Source organism: Olea europaea, chromosome 21 (genome assembly GCF_002742605.1).
Source record: "Olea europaea var. sylvestris chromosome 21, O_europaea_v1, whole genome shotgun sequence".
Classification (NCBI taxonomy): Eukaryota; Viridiplantae; Streptophyta; class Magnoliopsida; order Lamiales; family Oleaceae; genus Olea; species Olea europaea.
In genome coordinates this window covers 18045088-18070352 of record NC_036257.1, presented here as the reverse complement: position 1 = coordinate 18070352, position 25265 = coordinate 18045088, and the positions used below count along the sequence as shown (strand labels likewise).

At 35.5% G+C, this 25265-nt stretch overlaps 1 protein-coding gene across 1 annotated transcript in view; it reads left to right on the top strand.

Moving 5' to 3' along the window:
* LOC111370990 (callose synthase 7-like) overlaps window positions 1–25265 on the top strand; it is a 34439-nt gene that overhangs the window by 2347 nt on the left and 6827 nt on the right. The window contains exons 5-34 of the mRNA XM_022992919.1: window positions 13–123; window positions 238–360; window positions 7867–7956; window positions 8099–8199; window positions 8335–8476; window positions 9132–9266; window positions 9353–9429; window positions 9536–9623; window positions 16481–16636; window positions 17291–17408; window positions 17577–17908; window positions 17983–18035; window positions 18248–18308; window positions 19839–19920; window positions 20010–20059; window positions 20149–20235; window positions 20415–20513; window positions 20703–20797; window positions 20965–21046; window positions 21126–21289; window positions 21444–21567; window positions 21676–21800; window positions 21889–21961; window positions 22070–22221; window positions 23874–23983; window positions 24070–24189; window positions 24293–24367; window positions 24507–24696; window positions 24782–24893; window positions 25039–25161. Of these exons, the coding sequence (XP_022848687.1) occupies window positions 13–123; window positions 238–360; window positions 7867–7956; window positions 8099–8199; window positions 8335–8476; window positions 9132–9266; window positions 9353–9429; window positions 9536–9623; window positions 16481–16636; window positions 17291–17408; window positions 17577–17908; window positions 17983–18035; window positions 18248–18308; window positions 19839–19920; window positions 20010–20059; window positions 20149–20235; window positions 20415–20513; window positions 20703–20797; window positions 20965–21046; window positions 21126–21289; window positions 21444–21567; window positions 21676–21800; window positions 21889–21961; window positions 22070–22221; window positions 23874–23983; window positions 24070–24189; window positions 24293–24367; window positions 24507–24696; window positions 24782–24893; window positions 25039–25161 (3450 nt within the window). The remainder of the gene's footprint in view (window positions 1–12; window positions 124–237; window positions 361–7866; window positions 7957–8098; window positions 8200–8334; window positions 8477–9131; window positions 9267–9352; window positions 9430–9535; window positions 9624–16480; window positions 16637–17290; window positions 17409–17576; window positions 17909–17982; window positions 18036–18247; window positions 18309–19838; window positions 19921–20009; window positions 20060–20148; window positions 20236–20414; window positions 20514–20702; window positions 20798–20964; window positions 21047–21125; window positions 21290–21443; window positions 21568–21675; window positions 21801–21888; window positions 21962–22069; window positions 22222–23873; window positions 23984–24069; window positions 24190–24292; window positions 24368–24506; window positions 24697–24781; window positions 24894–25038; window positions 25162–25265) is intronic.

Here is a 25265-nt window from a genome sequence, read left to right as displayed (position 1 = left end):
CACCAAATGCAGTCGAAAAGTATTGCCAAAGATGTTGAAGAGAAACGAGAGCAACATGAGCACTACAACATTCTTCCTCTGTATGCTGTTGGGGTTAAACCGGCAATCATGGAGCTTCCAGAGGTTGTCTATGAAGATACACTTAAATTTGGTGTCTACAAATGAGAATATAATTTCTCAAAGCTACTACTCTATTTTATCTCTCTTAACAGTTATTTTCACTTTTTTCTTAATCAGATTAAAGCAGCACTTCAATCTATTCGTGATGTGGATAATCTTCCTGAATTTCAAACGCCCGAAGGGAATAATAGATCAGTTACAGATATTCTTGAATGGCTTGCTTTACGCTTCGGTTTTCAGGCAAGTTTTACTGCAACCAGCTTGTTTCTTCCCTTGTTCAGTTTTTTCTCTTTTATCTGTAATTTTGTTCCAAAAACTGTCTATCTTTCTGCCTTCTTCCTTTTACCTGCTGCATTTTAAACTTACTCTGCTTTGTTTGCATTTTTATATAATTTTGGAATGAAGTGTTCTACATGTGTATACATTGGTAATTCCTGCATTTGTCAAATTGTTAATTGATCACAAACTACCTACAGAATACTGTCGAGCCTTACTTAAAATTCACAAATGATTTGTTCATTTATATCTTACTTTACATTCCTTTACGTTGATCTAAATTTAGCGAAATAAATGTTTTAATAATAATAATAATCACTAAATATTCCTCCGTCCTTTTTTGGCAAAAATGGTGAGCATTAACAAAATAATATCTTTTGATAAGTCTATTTCAAAATAATAGGAAGAATTACAAATAAGTAATTTTTTTTTTTTTTTTACTTGGGACAGTAAAAAAACTTCTAAGCTAAAAAAAAAATAAAATAAAAAAAATACTAGAATGAAAAAGTTACTTACATGTACTTATATATGGGGAGTACTTGTGATATTTTGTCACGGTACACATTTTCACTCTTGAACAAAAGTACTTTTTTATTAATTGTTTCCATCTATTTGAAGCCTAGAATATAGCACGATATTTTCTACTTGTCTAGGACAACTAAAGCTTATCCCAGGCTAATTTAGATCAGATTTGTCGACATTTTACTTTTACACATGTTGCATTAGAAGGATTATTTATCGAAGTATTATTAAATCATTACCTTACCTTACTTTATTACTCGACACGTGTAAAGTGAGTTGTTACCAAGGGCAACCATCAAAATTGTTTGTTGACTAGTTAATTTCTTTCGTTTATAACTTGACGTATGATATGCTTGACTAATATATATTTAGCCTTAATAGTAGTTCATGCCTTATATGGCTAGCATATTCTCATGTGCTGACTATTAATATGCATCCATGAAAGAGTGTCACATAAAAAGATGCTATCTTAACCTATTGCTTAAGACCTAGTTGGAAGACTTGTTGGAATAGACCCAAATATATGTGGATAAAATGTTAAGTAAACCAATGTCTCGTACTCTCCTCTTCCTATTTTCTTCTCTAATAACGCATAAAAGCATTTGTTTTGGACAAAACTCGTAAACGTACGAAATCATTGATAAGTAATAGATTTAGTGGCTTAAGAATATCGTCCCATGAAATAATTGTAATTATTGTTACTAGTTTCTACTTAATTCGATGATTGTAATACAAAATAGTTGATTTTTTTGTTGTATCTAGATTAATTACGACTATATAAAGATATAGTTTTTATCAAATACTGTGATGAATGTATTGAAATTTAGAATCCACCTATTGATTTCTATTTTCAATTCTTAAATCATATAAGTTAGTATTCTTCAAGTATTCATGACAATCGATACTCTACTCATGTTTAACCTTATTTTTCAAGATAAATTAAACCTATCCTAAGCACGACTCAACCCTACTCCTAGTTCGAATTCATATGCAAAGAGGTGCATTCAGTCGCACTATTATTTACCTAGATTGCACACACTATAAATGTTATTCCTAACACCTATTATCCAAGTGTCAAATATGCAACGTTCTAACTTGTTGCAAATCTCCCAACACTACAATAAGTAACTAATTGTCTTAATGATGTTCAAGCATTCAAACAATACAATAATAATGCATATTTAATCAAGAACACAAGAATTAACTAAAATACTTAAATTTTGAATTATAAATATCAATTAAAGGGTTTCATCATTCATCCAATTCATCCAATACATAAGAAGTTTAGTCTAACATGATTATATTAAAATTATACAAAAATAAATAAATAAAAAATGAAAATGCATCATCCAAAACAAGTACATCGATGTAGAACTCAAAAACTCAATTTCTTACACTTCAATATTCAAGGTACAATTCTACATATTATCTATATAAGGTATTAAGACTTGAGTTTTCATCTTAAAACGTCAACCTTGTTAAAAAGAGTAGCCTAAGACTTTCTAAGTTTGTCCATGTTTTTATCTTTAATCGATGTGGGATTTTATCCCTTAACATGTCCCGTAAGATGGTGACTCGTTTGAATAGACCAATCTTGAAATTCTTATGCTCATTTATTGAGTTTTAATCGGATCAAATCACTTATTGAAGTTTAATGGGTTCGGATACCATATAGATCAATAATAATATGATTTCTGAATTGTATTTCTCTAATAAAAATTTACAATATATAGAGTATGATGACCACTAATTTGGGAAACTATTTCTAAAAAAATAGGCAAAAATCTCTCCTTGTGATGACAAGCCCTAATGACCAGATTTGTGGTAATTAAATTCGGAAAGGAGTCAATATATACACAACTATACAATCATAGAATCAAATCAGAGATTTAATTCCCTTTTTTCCATGTCAAGCATAACCTTGAGGATTTGTTAATACTTCTCCTCAAGCTGGTGAGCAAATATTGTCCATGCCCAGCTTGCTTGTAATTCGTTGGAATGTGTGACTTGGTAGTCCTTTGGTAAGAATGTCTGCAAGTTGTCCATCTTTTGGGACATAGGAAGTACAGATTAGGCCACAATTTAGTTTTTCTTTGATAAAATGTTGATCCACTTCTATGTGGATCTATGTGTTTAGTACGATTATGTTGTACCGGATTGTGAGCTATATTAATTGCAAACTTGTTATCATAGTATAACTTCATACTTCCTTCCCACTTGATACGCAAGTCTTCTATGATAATTTTGAGCCATGAAAGCTCATAAATTTCATGTGTCATAGCTCTAAATTCTGCCTCAAGTAATTGATTTGGCTACCACGACCTGTTTCTTACTCCGCTATGTTACCAAATTTCCTCCTAAGAAGGTACAATACCTAGATGTTGACCTACGATCAACTATTCGGGTACGCTTTCATACTCAACTCTCGGCTATGTTTGTAGTGAACACCTTTTCCTCGTGTAGACTTCAAATATTGTAAGATTTCATAAACAGCTTCTAAGTGACACTCCCTTGGAGAATACATGAACCGACTTACCACACTTACAGCATAAGCAATATCTGGCCTAGTATGTGACAAATGAATGAGTTTTCCCACTAATCTTTGATATCTCCCCTTGTCTACCATTGCGTCCTCTGCAGCTTCTCCTAGCCTGTGATTTTGTTCAATGGGAATTTCAAAAAGCTTACAACCTAGCATTTCTGTCCCCTACAGTAGATCAAGAATGTATTTTTGTTGGGAAATGAATATGCCATTTTTCGAGTATGCCACTTCAATCCCAAAGAAGTATTTCAAATTTCCCAATTCTTTTATTTCAAATTCTTTTGCCAGTTGCTTTCTAACTTCTCAATTTCTTCAAGATCATCCCCTGTTACGATGATATCATCAACATAAATAATTAGGATAGTGATTTTACCGCTTCTTGATTTTTTTTTATGAAGAGTGTATGATAGCCTTGTGATTGTTTGAACTCATTTGTTTCATTGCACTAGTAAATCTTCTAAATCATGCTCAAGGAGATTGTTTCAATCCATATAGAGCTTTCTTCAACCTGCATGCACTATTAACTCCAAATCCCGTAGTAAAGCCAGGAGGTGCCTCCATATAAACTTTTTCCTCCAAATTACCATGCAAGAATGTATTTTTTTACATCAAATTGCTGCAAAGACTATTGAAGGTTAGCTCCTAAGGACAATAAAAAATCTAATAGTATTCATTTTTGCAATCGGAGCCAATGTTTCTGGATAGTCTACCCTATACGTTTGAGTGTACCCCTTTGCTACAAGCAGGGGCGGAGCCAGAAACATTGTTCAGTGCGGGCACTATTTAATTATTATCGAACTTTGAGTTTTTGGCTATGGATTTAATAATGAGAAAAATATAAAATAATATTACGATAATACTAAAAATGATATAGTTTATAAATTATACTTCTTCCTTGCAAGTTTTCCTACTTTAATATCATTGTACAATAACTTCAAGTTAATTTAGATAGTAATGCCGATGCGCAATAACAAATAAAAAGAATCCCTTTTTAGAACTCATGTCACTCCTATTGAAAATTCCTCATAGAATAGCACCATTTATTTACTTCAACTTCATTTTATAAGTTGGTTTAGCAGAAGGTCAGTTTAGAATGATGTCACTTCTCTGGGTTTGGGAATTGGGTTGGGTGAGTGACAATTTTTTTGTTTTAATTTTTTCTTTGGGCCGATGATTGGAAAGCCCAATAAGCTAATACCAAAAATATATATATATATATATATATATGAAAGGAATTGTGTTGAGCCCAAATTTCAGTGCAGGCATATGCCTGCACTCAACTCTATTGGACTTTGCCCCTGGCTACAAGTCTCGCTTTATCTCTCCAAAGTATCATCTTCATTATATTTTACAGTATACACCCATTTGCATCGCACTGGTCTTTTTCCTTTTGGCATCTCAACAACATCCTATGTCTCATTTTTATCTAGTGCCATCATTTCTTCACTCATAGCTATTTTCCATTCTTCACTCTTTAGTGCCTCTTGAACTGTTTGAGGAATTCTAATGGTATATAGTTTTGTGAGAAATGCTCTATGTGAATATGAGAGTCTATTGAAGGAAATAAAGTTTGCTATGGGGTGTTGTGTGCATTTTCATGCGACCTTTCTCATGGCAATTGGAATATCAAGATCTGTCTACTTAGTGATAGGGAGATTTTATGGTGAGAGAGAGCTTGGAAGACTTTCATTACCTGTTATAGGATCACACTCCTAAGCTTGTACCAGTTTAGGCTCAACTTTCCTTCTTGAATAGACCTGCAATGGCAAAATTGGATCATCTTTCCCTGTTTTCTCATTATCAATAGATTTAGGAGAAAGTGTATCAAGGTTTGGAAGAGTAGTGATTGTAGTATCTAAATTTGCAAGGGTAGTTTTTGGTTTTTCTTCGATGTTAGAGTCTGCAAGGTCAATTTCAGGAAAACAAGGACCAATCTTATCTTCTAATGATCTCTCTCCCTCGGGATAAGATTCCTCAAAATCAGCAAAGGTGACATCTTTACTAACAAAGAACTTTTTGGATTTTGGATGATAACACTTGTACCCTTTTGTGCTGGAGAATACTCAAGAAAGACACATTTAAGAGCTTAGGAATTCCTCCTAAGACAGTGTAGTTCTTTTCTTCTCTGACTTCTGTGTAGTACCTGTCCTTCATTGTCAATATTTAGATTAGATTGTCCTTCTCTTTACTTGAAAAATAAACCAGAATGTCTATAACTTTTGAAACCTCAAATCCAACCCAGATTGTTAATAAATCTAACCAGACATCACTCAATGAACTTCAAGTTATTCAGTCATCCTATCGTCTGAATGGAAAAACTACTTAATCTGGTCTCAAGTGGTTCAAACTAAATTGAAAGAGGGAGGGAAGCTCCGATACCATATTAAGACTTGGGATTCCATCTTAAAAAGTCAACCTTATTCAGAGGAGTAGTTCAAAACCTTATAAGTTAGTCTATGTTTCTATCTTTAATCGATGTGGGATTTTATCCAAATTGGTATGCTTATTTATTCGATCTTAATTAGATCGAGTTGCCTGTTGGAGTTTAGTGAGCTTTGATACCATATAGATCAATAATAATATGATTTTTGACTTGTATTTCTCTAATAAAAATTTACAATAGATAGAGTACAATGACCAGTAGTTTAGGAAACTAATTCTCAAGAAATAGGCAAAAATCTCTCCTTGTGATAACAGGCCCTAATAATTAGATTTTTAGCAATTAAATTAGGAAAGGAATTAGTCTATACAAAACTATATAATCTTGGAATCAAATTAGGGATTTAATTCCCTTTTTTCCATGTCAAACATAATCTTGAGGATTTGTTAACATAAGGCAAGAAAAACTACAGTTGGAATACATTTGGTACCTCAGCATGCCTATGGCCAGATATCTAACAAAATGAAAAACAAAAAATAGTCCATGAAGTGTGAAAAAATGCATAGAAACTACACAGCATAGTCTGGAATTTCAAACATGTTAAAGGTAAGCACTTCCAACATTAGTTTACTCACTTGAATGCTCACAAACAAAATGGCATTGCATGAAAATTAGGAGACTTTTAATTAAATAATAGCTCATTTTATTTGCACAATTGACTCACATAATCTAAGTTGTAGATGCAAACAAATAGATAGAGTGATTGCCTTGAACTGCATCTTTATTGTTTGGTCAAGAACTCGTGAACACAGCCCAAGTTCATTAGGTGTTCTAATAAGGAAACATCATCACGAAAGATATAAAATATTCCAAACTCAGAGCATGGATTTACTAATTTATTGCTCAGTACCTTTAAAGCTGGAGTTTTCATATGCATTTCGCCTCTTGCTAGACTTTTTCAATGATAAAATCAAGGTCCTCTATGTTCTGGACGTTTCTTAGGTTATAAAGGATGCAAAAGATCATATACCAAAACTTATCGAATCAAGAAAAGAAAACAAAATTTTCTCCCTTTGATTTCTTCAAGGCGCACACCTAGTTTAATGTGAGGTGTGTGACTCTAAGGCTGAATTTGGGTTCAGTCGCCTACATAAGGTGTCCAAGCGCGCTCCTAATTATATCTCGAGGTGTCTTTAGTATTTTTGTCATATCTTGCTCTCCTAAAGACAGTGCTAGGCGTACAGGCCCAGCACCTTACGGACCCCTTACAGGGGTCTCAAAAAGGGTGAGGTCAGGATTTTTTTTCAATTTTTATTGCATTAGGGTCCGCGTGGGGTCGACCCCATGTGAGGGATCGGTAAGACCCCTGTGAAAAAAGCCCTGTATACAGGGCTTTATCCATATTTGATTGAGATGATTTAAAGTACATTGGAAAACTAACTGAAGGGCTACAATTCTTCTACAAATATTATTTTCCAATTTCAACATTTACTATGCCAAAAGTGAGTCTCAATATGTGGTTGAAAATTCGGAGTATAATTTTTCCAGTTGGAAATTGATGTGTGAGAGAACTTTGACTATATTTTACTCTTTTGACTTCTTTTCTCATCCAATTGACATTTAGCACTCTCGAATCTTTATCATGAGGTTTGACACAACTTTTAAGTATTTGTACTTTAGTCCTCGAACTTTGAATCTCTTACAATTGAGCCACTTTCACACATTTTCTCCAATTCTGCCATTTATGTTGATTTTTGCCTAACAAACATAATATACATAGAATTAAACCATAATTCATCAAAATAACCAATAAATACTCTAATTTAAAGGACTAAATAAGTGTACTAAATACACTTATCAGCAACCTAAAATCTTTCTTTGCCTTTTTGCCGCAAGTTTATTCATTAATTTCATGACTATTGTGCAACTTTTTTTTTTCCCCTTCTCTTTTGGTTTTTGGGATGTTGATGAGCTAAGTGACTCACTTTTTGTAACTCTCCCATTGTCCAACGTTTGGGTACTGAAGAAAGGAAATGTGGCAAATCAGAGAGAGCACTTGATATTGCTACTTGCCAATTTGGATTCAAGGAAAAAGGATAATCAAGATTACGGAGAAGTAAGTTTTTTCTTTTGTTTCTTGACAGAGTCAACTTTATTAGATAATATATTGTTAGTCTTAAATCGTAGAATTTTTTGTTCTTTTATGTGAAACATTCTTTTTTCCTTGTTCTCCTCATATATTCTGAACATTGATGAAGGAGCCACTATTGAATAGCTTAACAATTCAACGATTGATGGACAAACTATTCAAAAATTATCGGTCATGGTGCAAATACTTACACTGTTCACGAAATTTGGAGTAAGTTAACTGCTTGTAACTATATAATCAGCTTATCTATCCAGAGTACTGTGTAGATTTTGTACTGTACCTTATATGCACATGTTGTAGTCACATATTCTTTATAATTCTTGTTTTATATGTTCTTGTTGGCAGTGATGAGGATCTTAAAAGGCACATGTCGCAGCTTAAATGGAACCAGTCACAGCTTCTCTACATTGGACTATATCTTCTTATATGGGGTGAAGCTTCAAACATTCGGTTCATGCCGGAATGCCTATGCTATATCTTTCATCATGTACGTTTTTACTTATGTTGCAAAGTTGATAATTCCTCGATAGCCATTATGCTTGTCAGTAATATCTTCTCATGCAAGTGGAAGATTGACGATTGTCATGATCTTATTTAATTAAATATTTCAAAATTCTTTAATAACTTCAGCTAGAAAATTTGTGGCAATCTAGGAATAGTAGCAAGTATATGCAGGTCACCAAACATGAATTTGTTATCCACTGCCCATCGGTTCTTTAGCTGATTGCGCTAGATATCCATTATATGTTATGATTATTGCAACATGATTTTTGTTTGTCGTTTCTTAGACAAATTACAATGAAAACGAGTTTTCTAGATTCGCCTTAGATTATAAATACTCATATGCTTTAAATATTATCTTGGTGCAGACTGAACTGCATTCAACTTGAATTTCTGACCTCCTTTGAAACTTTTTCAGTTAAATAAAGAATATATACTTCTCTTCCCAAAAATTAATGTAATTAAGGTATTTCCAACTGATAGTTTGTTCTCATGTTGGCTGATAATTATTTCAGTGCATTGTGCTTCTGTATACAATTGTCTCCTTTTGTATGAAAATTAATTACTGCTGTGCATATTGCTTCTGTGTATATTTGTTTCTTGTTTATATGAAGATAACACCTTATCTTTTTAAACAAAAGATGGCAAACGAGTTGAATGGAACTTTGTATAGCAATGTCGAACGCATTAGTGGAGTTACGTATCAAACAATTCCACATGATGAGGAATATTTCTTGAAGGAAGTCGTTACCCCTATTTATAACGTTCTGTATGAGGTAACTCATATGTTTTTTCTGCCTTTTACTTTGGCACTGCACTGCACTGCACTTATCACCTAATTTACTCATATTTGTCGGTGAAGGAAGCTAGGAAAAACAAAGAGCGGAAAGCGAGTCACTCATCATTGAGAAACTACGACGATCTTAATGAATACTTTTGGTAATTGTATTAAGTGTCAGAACTCGCCATTTCTAGATAAGTAAATATCTGGGATTTCAGTTATTTGTAAATTTTACTTTGTTTCTTCCCTCTGCTCTCTTTTTAGGAATAAGAAATGTTTTAAGTTGGGGTGGCCATTCGATGTTACGAAAGCAGATTTCTTTCGACAACCGGTTGTGGTAAAGCCAGCAAAGGTACATATTTATATATGGACTTCAAGAAAATTGTAAATGTTTTCTTATCCAGACTCTTTAGTCTTTATTAATCTCCTAGGCATTTTCCTCGTGTCTAAGTTTTCTATCAATTTGAGTTCCATCTTTAAAGATCAACATTGTTAAGAATAGTTCAATCCCTTACATATTAGTTAATATTTTCATTATCATTCGATGTGAGATTTTTCCCTTAACATGTTCTTGCAAGATAGTGGATCATTTGAGTTGACCAATGTTGAAATCCGTGTACTCATTGGAGTCTTAGTTGAATCAAATTACTCGTTTGAGTTTAATGGACTTCGATACCAAGACTTGGACTTCCATCTGAAAAGGTCAACCATATTTTAAAAAGTAGCACAGGCCTTATATATTAGATAATATTTTCATTATTATTCAATGCGGAATATCTCTTGACATCCTTTACATCGTCAAAGTGATAAGTACCTAAACTGGATTTCTGTGCTCCGGTCGACTCAGCAGTGCTCTGGATAGGAACCAGCCCTGTTCAAGACAAAAGTGGGATTAAACGCTACCAACAGAAGCTATATAACTGCAAATAATCACTGAGTTTGCAATATAAACGAGATTGGACACCAAAGGAATTGTTCTTTATTGACTGGACTGGCCGTACAGATTGGACTGCTTTCCCCGTCTAAAAAGAATGCCAAGAATAAAATTGAGGCAGCTCGAAGGCATTTGAGAGACTTGGACTCAACCAAAAGAACGTGAATGACCTCCCTTGACTCCCCCACATACATTTATTCCCCATCCCTTACAAAGGACTCTTCCCCAAAATACCCCTACTCTACTAACTAACTGGGACTGAATTAGTTGCTGCCTTCTTTGCCTCAGTGTGCACTGTGCGCTGCCCTTTCCTTCGTCTCGCATGGGTGAACTTTATCGGGGGCCTATCACAAAGTTTCTTCATCACCTCGTCTGTTTATACTCCAATCTTTCAGTTGCATTTGCCACTTCTCTAATCTGCATCAAAATTTTATGATGAAAATTCTTTTTCCATCTGTTCATAGCATTCATCTCCTTACTCTTCAGATATCACAGTTTACAGGTGCTGATCTTGGTGCCACACAATCAGATGCTGATACAAGTGGCTCCACACAAGGCACATACACTACACATCATCAGCTCTTTCCTGGCTAGGAGTACTAGAAGCTTCGTTTGTTATGCTTAGTAGCTAGGAGTACTAGAACCTTCATTTGTTATGCTGTGCTGTACACATTTTTCTTTCCATTCTGTTATGCTGTTAGAAACTTGTATATATATACACAGCATTCGTTTGTACAAAGCAGCATTCAATTTCAGAAATAGAGAAGAACAATTTCCTTTTTTCTATTTCTTACATGGTATCAGAGCACTAGGGTTAATCCTTCGTGTATTTCCCTTTCATTGCCATGGAAGATCAACCAACAGATTCTCAAGCTACTACTCCTGTTGAATTGAATTCTGATGTTCCAAAATCAAAACCCATTTCTTCTTTCCTCGACTTCACTGACCCAAATAACCCTTACCGGGTCGATCGTGGGGATAGCACCACTGTTACACTTGTTACTGATTTATTAACAGCTGACAATTATGTCACATGGTCACGTGCTATGCGTCGAGCCCTTCGAGCAAGAAACAAGCTTGGTTTTATCGACGGAAGCCTTGTTAAGCCAGCCGATCCTGCAGATTCTTTATTCGATGCTTGGGAAAGGTGCAATGACATGGTTGTATCCTGGATACAAAATTCTATCAGTCATGCGGTAAAATCCAGTGTTGCCTTTGTGGATGATGCACAAGACGTGTGGAATGAGCTTCAACTTCGTTTCACTCAGCAAAATGGGCCTCGAATTTTCCAACTGAAAAGAAATCTAGCAAGCTTGCGACAAGAAAATGAATCTGTGAGTATTTATTTTGGAAAACTCAAAACTCTGTGGGATGAACTTGCTGTCTATGATCCCATACCAGCTTGTACCTGTGGAAAATTGACTGTCATTTCTGAGAGATATCAAAGGGATAATGTCATTCAATTTCTCATGGGTTTGAATGATAGATATGCAAATGCTAGAGACCAGATTATGCTTCTTGACCCAATCCCCCACATCAACAAGGTTTTTTCCCTTATTCAACAGCAAGAGCAGCAGCATAACATCGTTTCTGCCTTCCCAAATCCTGAGACTATGGCCTTAATCAACAAAACTACCTATTCTAATTACAAACCTACTGCTAAACCTCTTTTGAATGGAAGAAAGGAGAGGCCATATTGTAGCCATTGCAAAATACAGGGACACACTCTTAACAATTGTTTCAAGATAGGCAATGCACATGCTCCTCTTTGCACTTACTGCAACCAGACTGGTCATACTATTGACAAATGTTTTAAGATACACGGCTACCCTCCAGGACATAAATTATTCAAGGGAAAGGACACCAGGTCTTATGTTAACCAGATTAGCTCATCAGATGATTCGAATAACCAAGAAGTCTGTGAGGACAAAGTGAGTTTCACTAAGGAACAATATCAGCAACTAATGTCTTTGCTTCAGCACAAGGATCTCTTCACTGCTAGTCCCTCTGTAAATCATACACAGGTCATTCGTCAACCTGCTTCTTCCGAGCCTAAGGATTCCAAAATATCTGGTATGCCTCATTGTTTTTCCTTCTTTAGTCATAAATCTCCATCCTTCACTAACAAACCTTGGATAATTGACTCAGGTGCTACAGATCACATGATCTGTAGCACTTCTCACTTTTCTTCCATGATTTCAGAAGTTTCATATTCAGTAAAATTACCTAATGGTGCTTCTATCCCCGTCACTCATTTGGGTAATGTGCAAGTGAACAAAAACATTCTCCTTGCAAACGTCTTATGTGTGCCAACATTCTCATTCAATTTACTTTCTGTTAAACGACTCACAGAATCTCTTACTTGTTGCTTGATTTTCTTGTCCAATTGTTGTTTCTTCCAGGACCTTTCCACCTGGACCACGATTGGGATGGGTGAGCTCAAGAATGGCCTCTATCATCTAGTGACAGGGGAAGTACCTCCAAATGCCTTTACAACAACTTTGTCTTCTCGGGATTTTTCATTTCCATTTGTTTCTGCTTCAGTTGCAGCTGGTAGTTACGTTTCTGACCTTTGGCATTGTCGCCTTGGTCATCTTTCAAATTCTAGACTAGTTTTAATTGATGATCCTGCTGTAAAAGACAGTTTCAATGCTAATACAAATGTTCCTTGTTCCATTTGTCCTATTGCTAAGCAACAAAAGCTCCCTTTCCCTGTTAGCCACCATAAATCACTTGCCATGTTTGATTTGATACATTGTGATCTTTGGGGGCCTTGCTCAACCCCTGCCTACGATGGAACCCGGTACTTCTTGACCATAGTGGATGATTTTTCACGAGCTACTTGGGTTTATCTTATCCAAACCAAGTCTGAAACTAGAAGTTGTCTTGAATCCTTTTACAATCTTATTGAAACTCAATTTGCCACTAAAATCAAAGCTCTTCGAAGTGATAATGGAGCTGAGTTTCAAATGATTGAATTCTTTAACCAAAAGGGTATTATCCACCAAAGATCATGCATAGAAACTCCTCAACAAAATGGAATAGTTGAAAGGAAGCACCAACACATTTTAAATGTAGCTAGGTCTTTGCGATTCCAATCTGGTTTGCCTCTTCATTTTTGGAATGATTGCATTCTTACCGCTGTGTATCTTATTAATAGAACTCCCACTCCTCTACTTAACAATAAATCACCATATGAAGTCCTATTTTCTGTCAAACCTACCTACACTCATCTTCGAATTTTTGGATGCCTTTGCTATGCCACTACCATCTCCCATGGCCGCAAGAAGTTTGATCCTAGAGGTAGACAATGCATCTTCTTAGGCTATCCTTATGCAGTTAAAGGTTACAAGCTTCTTGATCTTATTACCAATACTACTTTTGTCTCTAGGAATGTTATTTTTCATGAGCATGTTTTTCCCTTCCTTTCTCCTCAGCTCATTAACTCTCCTTCAGAAAACACTAGTTCTTCCATTGGTGTCAGTCCTCAACCTGTCCTACCAGTCTTTACATACCCTCTTCCTGACCTCCTTAATTACCCACAAGCTCCAGCATCTCCATCTCCAACCATCACAGATTCTTCCTCATCTCACCTTTCACCTCCAATCCCATCACCTGAGAGTATTGTCTCTTCCCCATCATCTCCTTTTCCTCAACCCAATCTGCGCAAGTCCACAAGAACAAGGACTGCTCCCAGTTACTTACAGGATTTTCATTGTCAACAGGCTACCTTGACTCCCACATCCCACTCGAAGGTTCAGGTATCTCCTAATCATTCCACTTGCTCGTTTCCTTTACATAATTATTTGTCATATAATCATTTCTCTCCTTCATTCAAGGCTTTCTCTTCTTCCATTTCTGTTATTGTTGAACCTACCACCTATGCTCAAGCAGTTAAAGATCCTGGCTGGTGCAATGCCATGGAAGCTGAGTTACATGCCTTAGAACAAAACAATACTTGGATTCTCACTGATTTACCTCTTGGAATAGTGCCTATTGACTGCAAATATGTTTACAAGGTGAAAAGAAATTCAGATGGTAGTGTGGAACGGTTAAAAGCCCGATTAGTGGCCAAAGGTTATACCCAACAAGAAGGTATTGATTACACTGAGACTTTTTCACCAGTGGCTAAGATGGTGACTGTCAGGTGTCTTCTTTCCATTGCAGCAGTTCGAGGATGGCATTTGCACCAATTCGATGTCAATAATGCTTTCCTCCATGGTGATTTAAAGGAGGATATTTACATGATGAAACCACCTGGATATACTAAGGGAAGGCCCGATCAGGTTTGCAAGCTCTTAAAGAGCTTATATGGTTTGAAACAGGCGTCTAGACAATGGTATGCCAAGCTTACCTCATGCTTACTGGCTTGTGGTTTCTCTCAGTCCAAATCCGATTATAGTCTTTTCACCAAGTCTTCTGATAGTTCTTTCACAGCACTTTTAGTGTATGTTGATGACATACTTGTGGCTAGTGATTCCCAGGATACTATTGCTAATGTGAAAACCTTCTTGAATGATCAATTCAAAATCAAAGACTTGGGTCCTCTTCGTTTTTTTCTTGGCATTGAAGTAGCTCGTTTTCCTCATGGAATCTACATTTGTCAACGCAAATATGCCCTTGACATACTTGCAGATTCAGGAACTTTAGGCTCCAAACCTGTTCGTGTTCCCATGGATCAAAATCTGAAACTTAGTAAAGAGAGTGGCATTGTATTGAAGGATGCTTCTATTTATCGCAGGCTGATTGGAAGGCTGCTCTATCTAACTATAACTCGTCCTGACATTTGCTATGCTGTTAATACTCTCAGTCAATTTATGTCTAGTCCCACTTCTGATCATTTGGCAGCAGCCTATAAGATTCTGCGATACATTAAAGCAGCTCCTGGACAAGGCATCTTCTTCTCTGCTAACTCTTCCCTTCAACTACTGGCCTATTGTGATTCAGATTGGGCCTCTTGCCCTGATACTCGGCGATCAATAACTGGCTATTGTGTCATGTTAGGGAACTCTCTTATCTCTTGGAAGTCGAAGAAGCAATCTGTGGTTTCTCGTTCATCTGCTGAGGCTGAGTATAGAGCCATGGCAGCAACATGCTCGGAACTCACTTGGCTTAGATTTCTTCTTACAGATCTTCATGTTTCACACCCTCAAGCGGCCCAACTTTTCTGTGATAACCAAGCAGCGATTCATATAGCTGCCAACCCCGTGTTTCATGAACGAACGAAACATATCGAGTTAGATTGTCATCTAATTCGAGATAAAATCCTTGATGGTTCTGTTTCTACTTCTCATGTCTCTACTAGTCTTCAGATTGCAGATCTTCTTACCAAGGCTTTATCTTCTCCCCTCCTTAATTCTCATTTGCTCAAGATGGGAGTCGTTAATCTCTACTCTCCATCTTGCGGGGGGGTATCACAGTTTACAGGTGCTGATCTTGGTGCCACACAATCAGATGCTGATACAAGTGGCTCCACACAAGGCACATACACTACACATCATCAGCTCTTACCTGGCTAGGAGTACTAGAAGCTTCGTTTGTTATGCTTAGTAGCTAGGAGTACTAGAACCTTCATTTGTTATGCTGTGCTGTACACATTTTTCTTTCCATTCTGTTATGCTGTTAGAAACTTGTATATATATACACAGCATTCGTTTGTACAAAGCAGCATTCAATTTCAGAAATAGAGAAGAACAATTTCCTTTTTTCTATTTCTTACATGAGTGACATATATACGTGGAATTTGTGATGTAAGATATTAAGAACTCTGTCCAGATTAACCTTCGTTAGATGAACTCAGGACTATTTAGGGAAAAATCTGCCATGTGAAAGTCAGGAATGCATTTTCTTTCCCCTCCCTGAAACTGGAATTGGTCCCATCAGTTCTTTTTTGAAATTTCTGGAATACAGGTCTTCCTGACTTACAATTTCCAAAAGCCCATGATACATATAAAATATTGTTGCAAAATTCTTCCCAAAAATCTGTCAAAGCCTACTTTTCCTCAATAGGGTATTTGCGTCTTATGAGGACCTCTGGGGTGTTGTAGAGCTTTGAATACACTGAGAAGCCAAGAGGTACGATGGTATAATAACTACTATGAACTTAGGAGTTTACATGTTGTTATAGAAGTGCCCTTTCATTTGTATGTTATTGTCATCAAAGTCCTTGTAAGATTTAATTATAATAAAGAATACTATTGAAAAACACAAGTCTGAACAAATTTATATTTTCTGAACTTGATAAAATATAGTTACTAATTACCTTGTATTTTCAGGGAAGTAACCAGGTTGCTGCAGGAAAGCGCAAGAGAAGTAACCAGGTTTCTGCAGGAAAGAGCAAACCCAAGACAAATTTTGTTGAAGTTCGTACGTTTTTGCACCTATATAGGAGTTTTGACAGAATGTGGATCTTTTTCATATTGGCTCTCCAGGTACTGTAGGCTGATAAAATTTGTTCAAATTTTCCTTGTGCGTTTTTGTAGGCATTTACATTATTCCTGTCTTTACTACAACTGAGAAATGACAAAGGACATTGAGAATGGATGGAGAAGAAAGAGACAGAATAATGAAAGGAATAAATGCGGAAGTACAAGAGACGTAGCGTTTATGTCTTACACTGTTAATGCTAGAGTATACATTTGGTGATGGACAATTAAGTCCTTATTAAACAAACTGGGAACTCATCCATGCAACTACCTGTGTTTTCTTTTGTCTTCGTGTCTTTTTTCTTGAATATTTCTGGTTTTTATTACCATTCATTACATCATTCTAACCCTCACAAGTTCGATTCACTGGGAATTGAGATAATGAACTTTACCAGCGTAGTTTCATCAGCTCCTGAGGTAATATTGGACTCAAAAGGCAACCCAGGACACATCTATTAAAAATTTCCAAATTACCATCAACGGAAGCTCGTATTAAAAATGTCACGTACATTATGTTTATAGGTCTATCTTATGGAATTGTTGAAGACAGCTTGATAAATAAATTTGTCCCTCTCTAAATTCAAGTCTCAATGCTATCAATTACGGAATTGTTGACATTTCGTGCTATCTTTATATGATGTGCCCCCCTGATTGTATCAGGCGATGATTATCATTGCATGGCATCAACGTCTATCCTCAGGTGTGATTTTTGATGAGGACGTCATTCGAACAGTTTTGAGCATTTTTATCACGGCTGCCATATTGAACTTTTTGCGAGGTACGTGAATTACATTTTTTGTGTAGCTCTACTTAATAGATTCAACTCTGGAAAATATTGTTAACTGATTGAGAAAATCTCTTCAAGATGTTACTGTTTCTGAGTGTCTAGCTGTCTTTTTTGTCTGTCACAAGATAATTTACTCCATCTCTACCATCTATTCTGCAGCTGTGTTAGATATAACACTCACAGTCAATGCATGGAGAAATCTGAAATTTACCCAGATTCTCCGGTACCTCCTGAAATTTGTTGTTGCTGCATTCTGGGTTGTACTCATGCCTTATGCATATTCTAGATCTGTTACGAATCCAAGTGGGATAATGAGATTCTTCAGTAATTTGGGAGCAGATTGGCAGAATCAGTCATTGTATAACTACTGTGTTGCAATTTATTTGATTCCTAATATATTGGCTGTATTTCTCTTTCTATTTCCATTTCTGCGGAGAACAATGGAACGCTCAAATCAGAGAATCATTTCCCTCTTTATGTGGTGGGCTCAGGTAAGGAGATGCAGTATTTATTCGCTATGAATATATGATTTTATATTATTTAACATGTCCTTACTGAATCTCAGCCAAAGCTTTATGTTGGAAGAGGCATGCATGAAGATATGTTTTCCCTTCTAAAGTAAGAAAGCCATATGCTTTTAGTCCATACATGAATTCATATTTTATTTGTTCTTAATTTTTCTCTTTGTCTCATCTTCTTTATCTCCTCCCTTCCTGTCTTGTTCTCTGTTAGCAGTTGTTATTTGCATATGCTTTTTTTGGTAACCAATCTCTTCCATCCAAGATCAGAACCTAGTTTTTAACCACTCTTTAACACAATCCTGTGCTCAGGTACACACTCTTTTGGATAATGCTGTTAATATGCAAGCTGGCGTTCAGCTATTATGTTGAGGTGATATTTTGCTCACAGCTAAAAAATATGTATCTTGTATTGTTAGGTGTCTGAACAACAATGTTATGGGACTGAGATATCATGTATCAGTTTATATATTTATATTTTCTCTTTATTAAAATGCTTCTAGTTTTTCTTCACTCTATAGTACTATGCATGACGCATTATCATCCCAGCACCAAATCCTCTTCATACCATTGAAATTTATATCATGGAATCACTTCATGTGTGTGGGTGTAATAGAAACTTTTGCCTCATGTACACTCTTCGGTTCTACCATAAATAATAATGACACGAAGGCAAACATGTAAAGAAAGACTATTGATATGGAGAGAGTGTGGAGCTCATATGTACTATACTTTTATGTCGGTGAACCACCATTTCAAGGCTGATTTTTAAGAATCTATCCAAAACAGGTTGTTATATTGGATGGTATGAGAAAAGCTAAGAGTTGTTGGGCTGAAAGATTAGGAGAACTAGGCTTGGGCGCGGTTTGGTTTGGGTTGGTTTTGATTCCAACTGAAAACCAAAACCAAATTAGTCGGTTTAGGTGAATTTCAATCCAAACCAATCCACTCTGACTCTTAACCGAACTGAATCAAACCAAATCAGTTCGGTTAGTCAGTTTGGACTTTTAGTCCAAATTGATTAATTTTTTTATTTTTTTTTAAAAGAATTGTCCAAGTTTGAGGTCCAAACAGATTGCAAGAACTAAAATAACTTTATATTACAAGAATTTTTGATTAACTAATAAAATTAAGTTACTAGAGACAAATCTACAGAAAACTTAGGAATTTTGTTGTCTTTTTATGTATTATGTAGCCTGACTGCCTAAGTAGCGAAAAAAGGCTAAAAATAATATAATAAGCTTGTGAAAGGAAATTTTTAGTACTATTACTTACCCATAACATCATAGATTGAAGGAAATCGTGATATAGTTATGAGATTATGGCTTATCTTTTGATTTTTATTTTTCTTAAAATAAAAAGGGTAAACATGCAAGTGCGTTGGGTTGGTTCGGTTAACCAACAGTTTGAGGTTTCAAACCATGACCAAACCAATCCACCATGGTTTTGTTTAAAAGAAAACAAACCAAACCAACTACCTGTGTCAAACCGACCCAAACCAACTCACATCAGTTCAGTTTGATCGGTTTTTTTACTTTCTTCTTCCTCTCTTTTTTCTTTGGCCCAAGCCTAAGGAGAACCTTTATATCAAAAATGAAGAAGTTAACTGACATGCTAGCTGTTCCTGAAATAAAATAAAAATTGACATCTACTACACGAAGTGTATGGGCATAAGATTATATTCTATTGACCGCTTCAGCATGTTTGGTCAAGGCCTAACATGTCTGCATGAATTTTATAGTTCCCAAATTTTATTAGCTGTCTCATAATGTATCTATATATGGAGAAGTTTAAAAGATGGAAACAAAATATTGCCTCAATAGAATGTTGTACGTCGATTATTTATTCAATGCTTTTGTCTGACACACGTTTTCTGCAAACTTTTCTTTTCTGTCTTGAGCAGATATTGCCATTAATTGAACCAACACAGACGATCATGAATATCTCTGTCAGTAGCTATGATTGGCATGAATTCTTTCCAAATGGTAATATTTCAGGACCTGTTGAGTGGTTCCTGTTCTTTGTTACTCTCAAGGTTATGATTAAAATGATTTTGCACATGCTCATGATACAGCTACAAATAATATTGGCGTTGTTATTGCAATATGGGCTCCAGTCATTCTGGTATGTTGTCTGAACTGTTTATCTGACTGAAGTTTTCTGATTAGTTTGCCCTCCCGAAAGTCAAATCCGATGAAATTTCTATGTGTCAGGTCTATTTCATGGATACACAAATATGGTATGCTATCTTCTCAACAGTTATTGGTGGGATTGAAGGAGCATTCAGCCACCTTGGTGAGGTTAGTGGTTATTTTGCTCTAAAATGATGAGACGACTTCATGCAATTATGTAGTTATGGAATATTTGATCATGCCATTTCTTGATAGGTGCCTTCCATGGTGGAAAACATGATGTTTTTCTTGTAATCCTCACAATAACATATATTTTCGATTTCTTGGTGGCATTATATTTATTTTAGATAAGGACACTGGGGATGTTAAGATCAAGATTTGATTCTGTTCCTAGAGCTTTCAACAAAACTCTTGTCCCGAAAGACGAAATGAAACAACATCAACAGGTACTGCACTTGTTTATTGGGATTCTCTTGATATCATTTGACACACTGGAATTCTTGTATCACATGTGTAATCTATTTTATCTTTTGGTTTGGCATTTGGTTTTTAAAAGTTTTCTTCTGTCTAATATGCTGCCAATAATAATCTATTGGCATTTGGAGATTATTGCTAAGTGAAAACTGCTATACCAGGATAATGCAATGGAAAGCAGGAATATTGCAAAATTCTCACAGGTGTGGAATGAATTTATATTATCCTTGCGAAATGAAGACTTGATCAGCAATTGGTTGGTACTTTCCCTATGAGATATAACATCCAACTAATTAAAATTCTGCATGTTTTTTTTCCCTGACTAGGAAAATATGTGGGAGATCATCATTTTAGAGTCTTTGGTTTCTTTAACATAATTTATATTAGAAAAATTTCATTTTGTACATGGCTACCAATTTTCAGGGAAAGGGATCTTCTTCTTGTCCCATATGCACGAGGTGATGTCACTGTTGTCCAGTGGCCTCCTTTTTTGCTTGCTAGTAAGGTAAAATAAAAACATTTCTTACTTCTTTAATGGTCAATGCATTCCCCTTTTTGACTCGTCATCTTGATATATAAATTAGATTCCAATTGCGTTGGACATGGCTAAAGATTTCACAGAGAAGGAAGATGCTGATCTCTTCAGGAAAATTAAGAGTGATGATTTTATGTATACTGCAATAATTGAAAGCTATCAGACACTGAGGGTTGTTCTAATTGCCTATCTAGAAGATGAAGAGGAGAAAGAGTAAGGCATATAAGTAATTAGCTTGTATGTGTTTGAAAAATTGAATTGCCAGGAAGTCAAACTTGATTTTATCATCATGGACAAAGGAATCTTGTGACATGACCTTTTGTTGCTCAAATGACTGACATCTTGGACAATTGGTCCATCATTACAGTGTTATTCAACAAATATGTCAAAAAGTGGAAGACAGCATAACAAATCGAAGATTCTTGAGTGACTTTAAGATGAGCGGGTTGCCTTTATTCAGTGACAAACTGGATAAATTTTTAAAACTACTCGTAAGCTTTATCTTTTTATGCTTCTCACTTTTGAAATTTCCTCTCTCAATAAAATCTATATACTAAATGTCTCATGAGATCTGTATGCATAAATATGCATCTTTGCAGGTATCATTTGTACCTTCGCAGGTATCAGACGTTAATGAACATGAAAATTTTAAAGCTCAGATCATAAACAAACTTCAAGATATCCTAGAGATTATCGTTCAAGATCTAATGCATGATGGACATGAGTAAGCGTTCGAGTCTTTTTAGTCAGCATCTGTGCTTATTAAATTGCATCCAATGTTTTCGATATGTGGACTTCTCTTCTTTTTGTAGAATCATCAAAAAAGATCAGAAGTTTGAAAGGGTGAATTTTACACTTTCAGAGAATAGATCGTGGAGGGAAAAGGTAATTGGCGCTTGAGGATTTGTATATATAGATCGACTGTCTTCTCTGAATTGCTCTATGTGCTCATCCTTTCCCTTCCTTTTGGTGTTTTTCCATTTGTTTCTCCAGTTTACCAGGCTTTACTTGCTTTTGACCGTAAAGGAATCAGCAATCAATGTGCCTATGAATCTGGAAGCTCGTCGGCGTATCACTTTTTTTGCCAACTCGTTGTTTATGAAAATGCCCAATGCTCCAAATGTTCGTAACATGCTCTCGTTCAGGTCAGTTCTCAACTTGGAAGTCTCCACAATTTGTTTCCTGGTGACTTGTATTTCGTTTACATTGATGCAGCTGATACTGTAAGATTAGACTTGGAGTTAAATCCAAATCAAAATAATTTAACTAGAACCAATTCTAATTGATAAGATAACTTTTGTTTTCAAGTACTGACAAAATTGATTTCTAACAAAAGAAGAAATTTATTTGATGAGAAGAAGAATATAGAACTTTGAAATGCAAGATATCTGATGCCGAATGCTATGAGACAATTACAGGAGAAGGGGAAAGTGGGGAGAAGAAGAGAAAGGTGGGAGAAAAGAGATAAGAAGAGGGGAAGAAATTCAATTTATTTTATAATCAAAAGTTGTTTCATTAAAATGCAAAAGACCTCTTTATATAAGGTTTCAAATAGTTCTAATTAAAGCGGGAAATTATTACAAAATCAATGAAATCAAAACATTATTAATGTTTCCTATAATAAATTTCAAATTTGGAAACTAAATATAATAATATCTCTTTGATATTGTATCATTTCTCTCTGACTTAGAGAACTTGACTTCGGCGAGGCAGACTGAAACTTCAGATTCCGAGGAGTAGATTTTTATTTATTTATTTATTTTTAAGAGGGGAAGAAATTCAATTTATTCAATAATCAAAAGGTGTTTCATTACAACGCAAAGGACCTATATAAATAGTCATAATTAAAGTAGGAAATTATTATGAAATCAATGAAATCAAAACATTAATCTCACAATTCTCCCTAAACATGTTCCAATGAACCGCCTTCATGTACCTTCATTAAAAATTTATTATCAGATTAATTGTAAACAGAATTTAACTTATAACAGTGCATAAATTACTTGAATCTTATGATAATTTCTCCAGGATCAGGCTAGGGAATTGGTAATAATCTTTTTTTTTTTTCCCTGTTTCCCGGAAAATAAATGTGTGTTACGGAAGCTTAATGCAGGGGCCAGGATAATGTTTCTTAGATGAGGTTCCCAAAATTTTTGTAAAAGGATTGAATCTGTTACCATTATATTCGTTGATGAGAAGTTGCATATAAACACACAAGTGTGGCGTATCATTGTGTGAAAAGCTGACCAGTAATGTTGCCAACTCCATGAGGATATGTTTTCAGCTTTGTTTTGCATGTCCTTGAACTAATAATATAACTCCTACATTGGGGTGGTCTTAAATTCTAGTACTCTTCCATTTTTTATTTTATTTTATCAAATTTCACGTTTGCTGATTGGCTTCTATATCAATTGGATGGATGATCTTTAGACATTGATAAATATGCTCATTCTTGATGCAGCACCAATAGGATGATTAATAGAAACAGAAGAAAGATTCAGAAAGAATGGGGAATTAAGAGAGGGGATAGAAGAAGAATTCAATAGAAGAAGGGGAGTGATGCGCCATAAGCCATCGAAATAATTATTCATTCATCATCAACTGAAAATTAGAATGCAAAATAGGTTTAAATAGTAAAGCAATCCTAACGAGCTTGGGCCCGAGCCCATACAAGTCCAAATTTAAATAATAGTACAAGAAAATAAATAAAGTTTAAATAAAATAAGTAAACGTCGTCCGATGTCCTCATCAATTCTCTTGCATGTCTGATTTAATATCGCTTTGGTTTCTGACTCAGTGTTTTGACACCATACTACAACGAAGACGTTCTTTATTCAGTGGAAGAGCTTAAGCAGATAAATGAGGATGGCATAACAATTCCATTTTACCTTCAGACAATTTATCCAGGTGAATCCTAGATGCCTTGCTTTTTGCTGTGATTGTTCTTGTTTTGGAAGCATTTAATAACCACATGCACTGCTATGATTAAAAAGATGAATGGAAAAATTTTGTGGAGAGAATCAAAGATCCAAAACTTGATTATGACGATAAAGACAGAACGGAATTGGAACGTCAGTGGGTATCTTACAGGGGTCAGACGCTTTTCCGGACAGGTAAAGATATGAGCAAATTCTCGTATGCATTTCATTTTATGAGTTGATCTTACATTCACTTTTCATTGGGCTCTGTAATTACATGTTTCTTGCTGGTCCCCAGTGAGAGGGATGATGTACTACAGGGAAACTCTAGAACTCCAGTGCTTTCTGGATTTTACCGATCGTGATGATAATGGTTGGTGGATATATCTCTAATCTTCTATTAGAACATGTGTAATTTTGAACAGTTTATTTCAATTTCTTTCTGCAATTAGCAAATATGTGCTTCTCAGTTAAAGCCATTTTTTAGTTGATTACTGTATATTCCTTTGCAGCTCTTTTTAGTGGCTATCGGAACCTTAATGTACATAACAGAACCGACAGAATGCTCAAGGAACGATCACAGGCTTTGGCAGATCTGAAGTTCACATATGTTGTATCTTGTCAAATTTATGGCGCTCAGAAGAAGTCCAGTGAAACCCGAGACCGAAGTTGTTATTCCAACATTCTGAATCTTATGCTGCAGTAAGTTGCATTAAGATTGAATTCCCAACTGTATGTATTGATTCCTGACGTTGACAAAAATGCTATTATATAATTGATCTTCTAGGTATCCATCTCTGCGTGTTGCTTACATAGATGAAAAGGAGGAGATGGTTGGTGGAAAAACTGAGAAGGTTTATTATTCTGTACTTGTCAAGGGAGGCGTCAACTTGGATGAGGTACATTTTTGAGTGTCATATATGTGGGCCAAACAGATAATTTTATAAAATTTTTGCTGAAAATAATCTGATATGATTTAATCAAATTTTTGTCTTGCATGCTTTAATTGGGCATATAAATTTTGTTTCTATATTGAAATGTCAGGAAATATATCGTATCAAGCTTCCTGGTCCTCCTACAGCAATTGGTGAAGGGAAACCTGAAAATCAAAATCATGCAATAATTTTTACTCGTGGGGAAGCTTTGCAGGCCATAGACATGAATCAGGTATGATACCTCTTTTCTTTCTTCAAATTTGACTATCAGCAGTGCCCGAGTAAATAAAATTCTCGTTGCCAACATCTCCCTTCATTCAAGATGGATGCAATTTC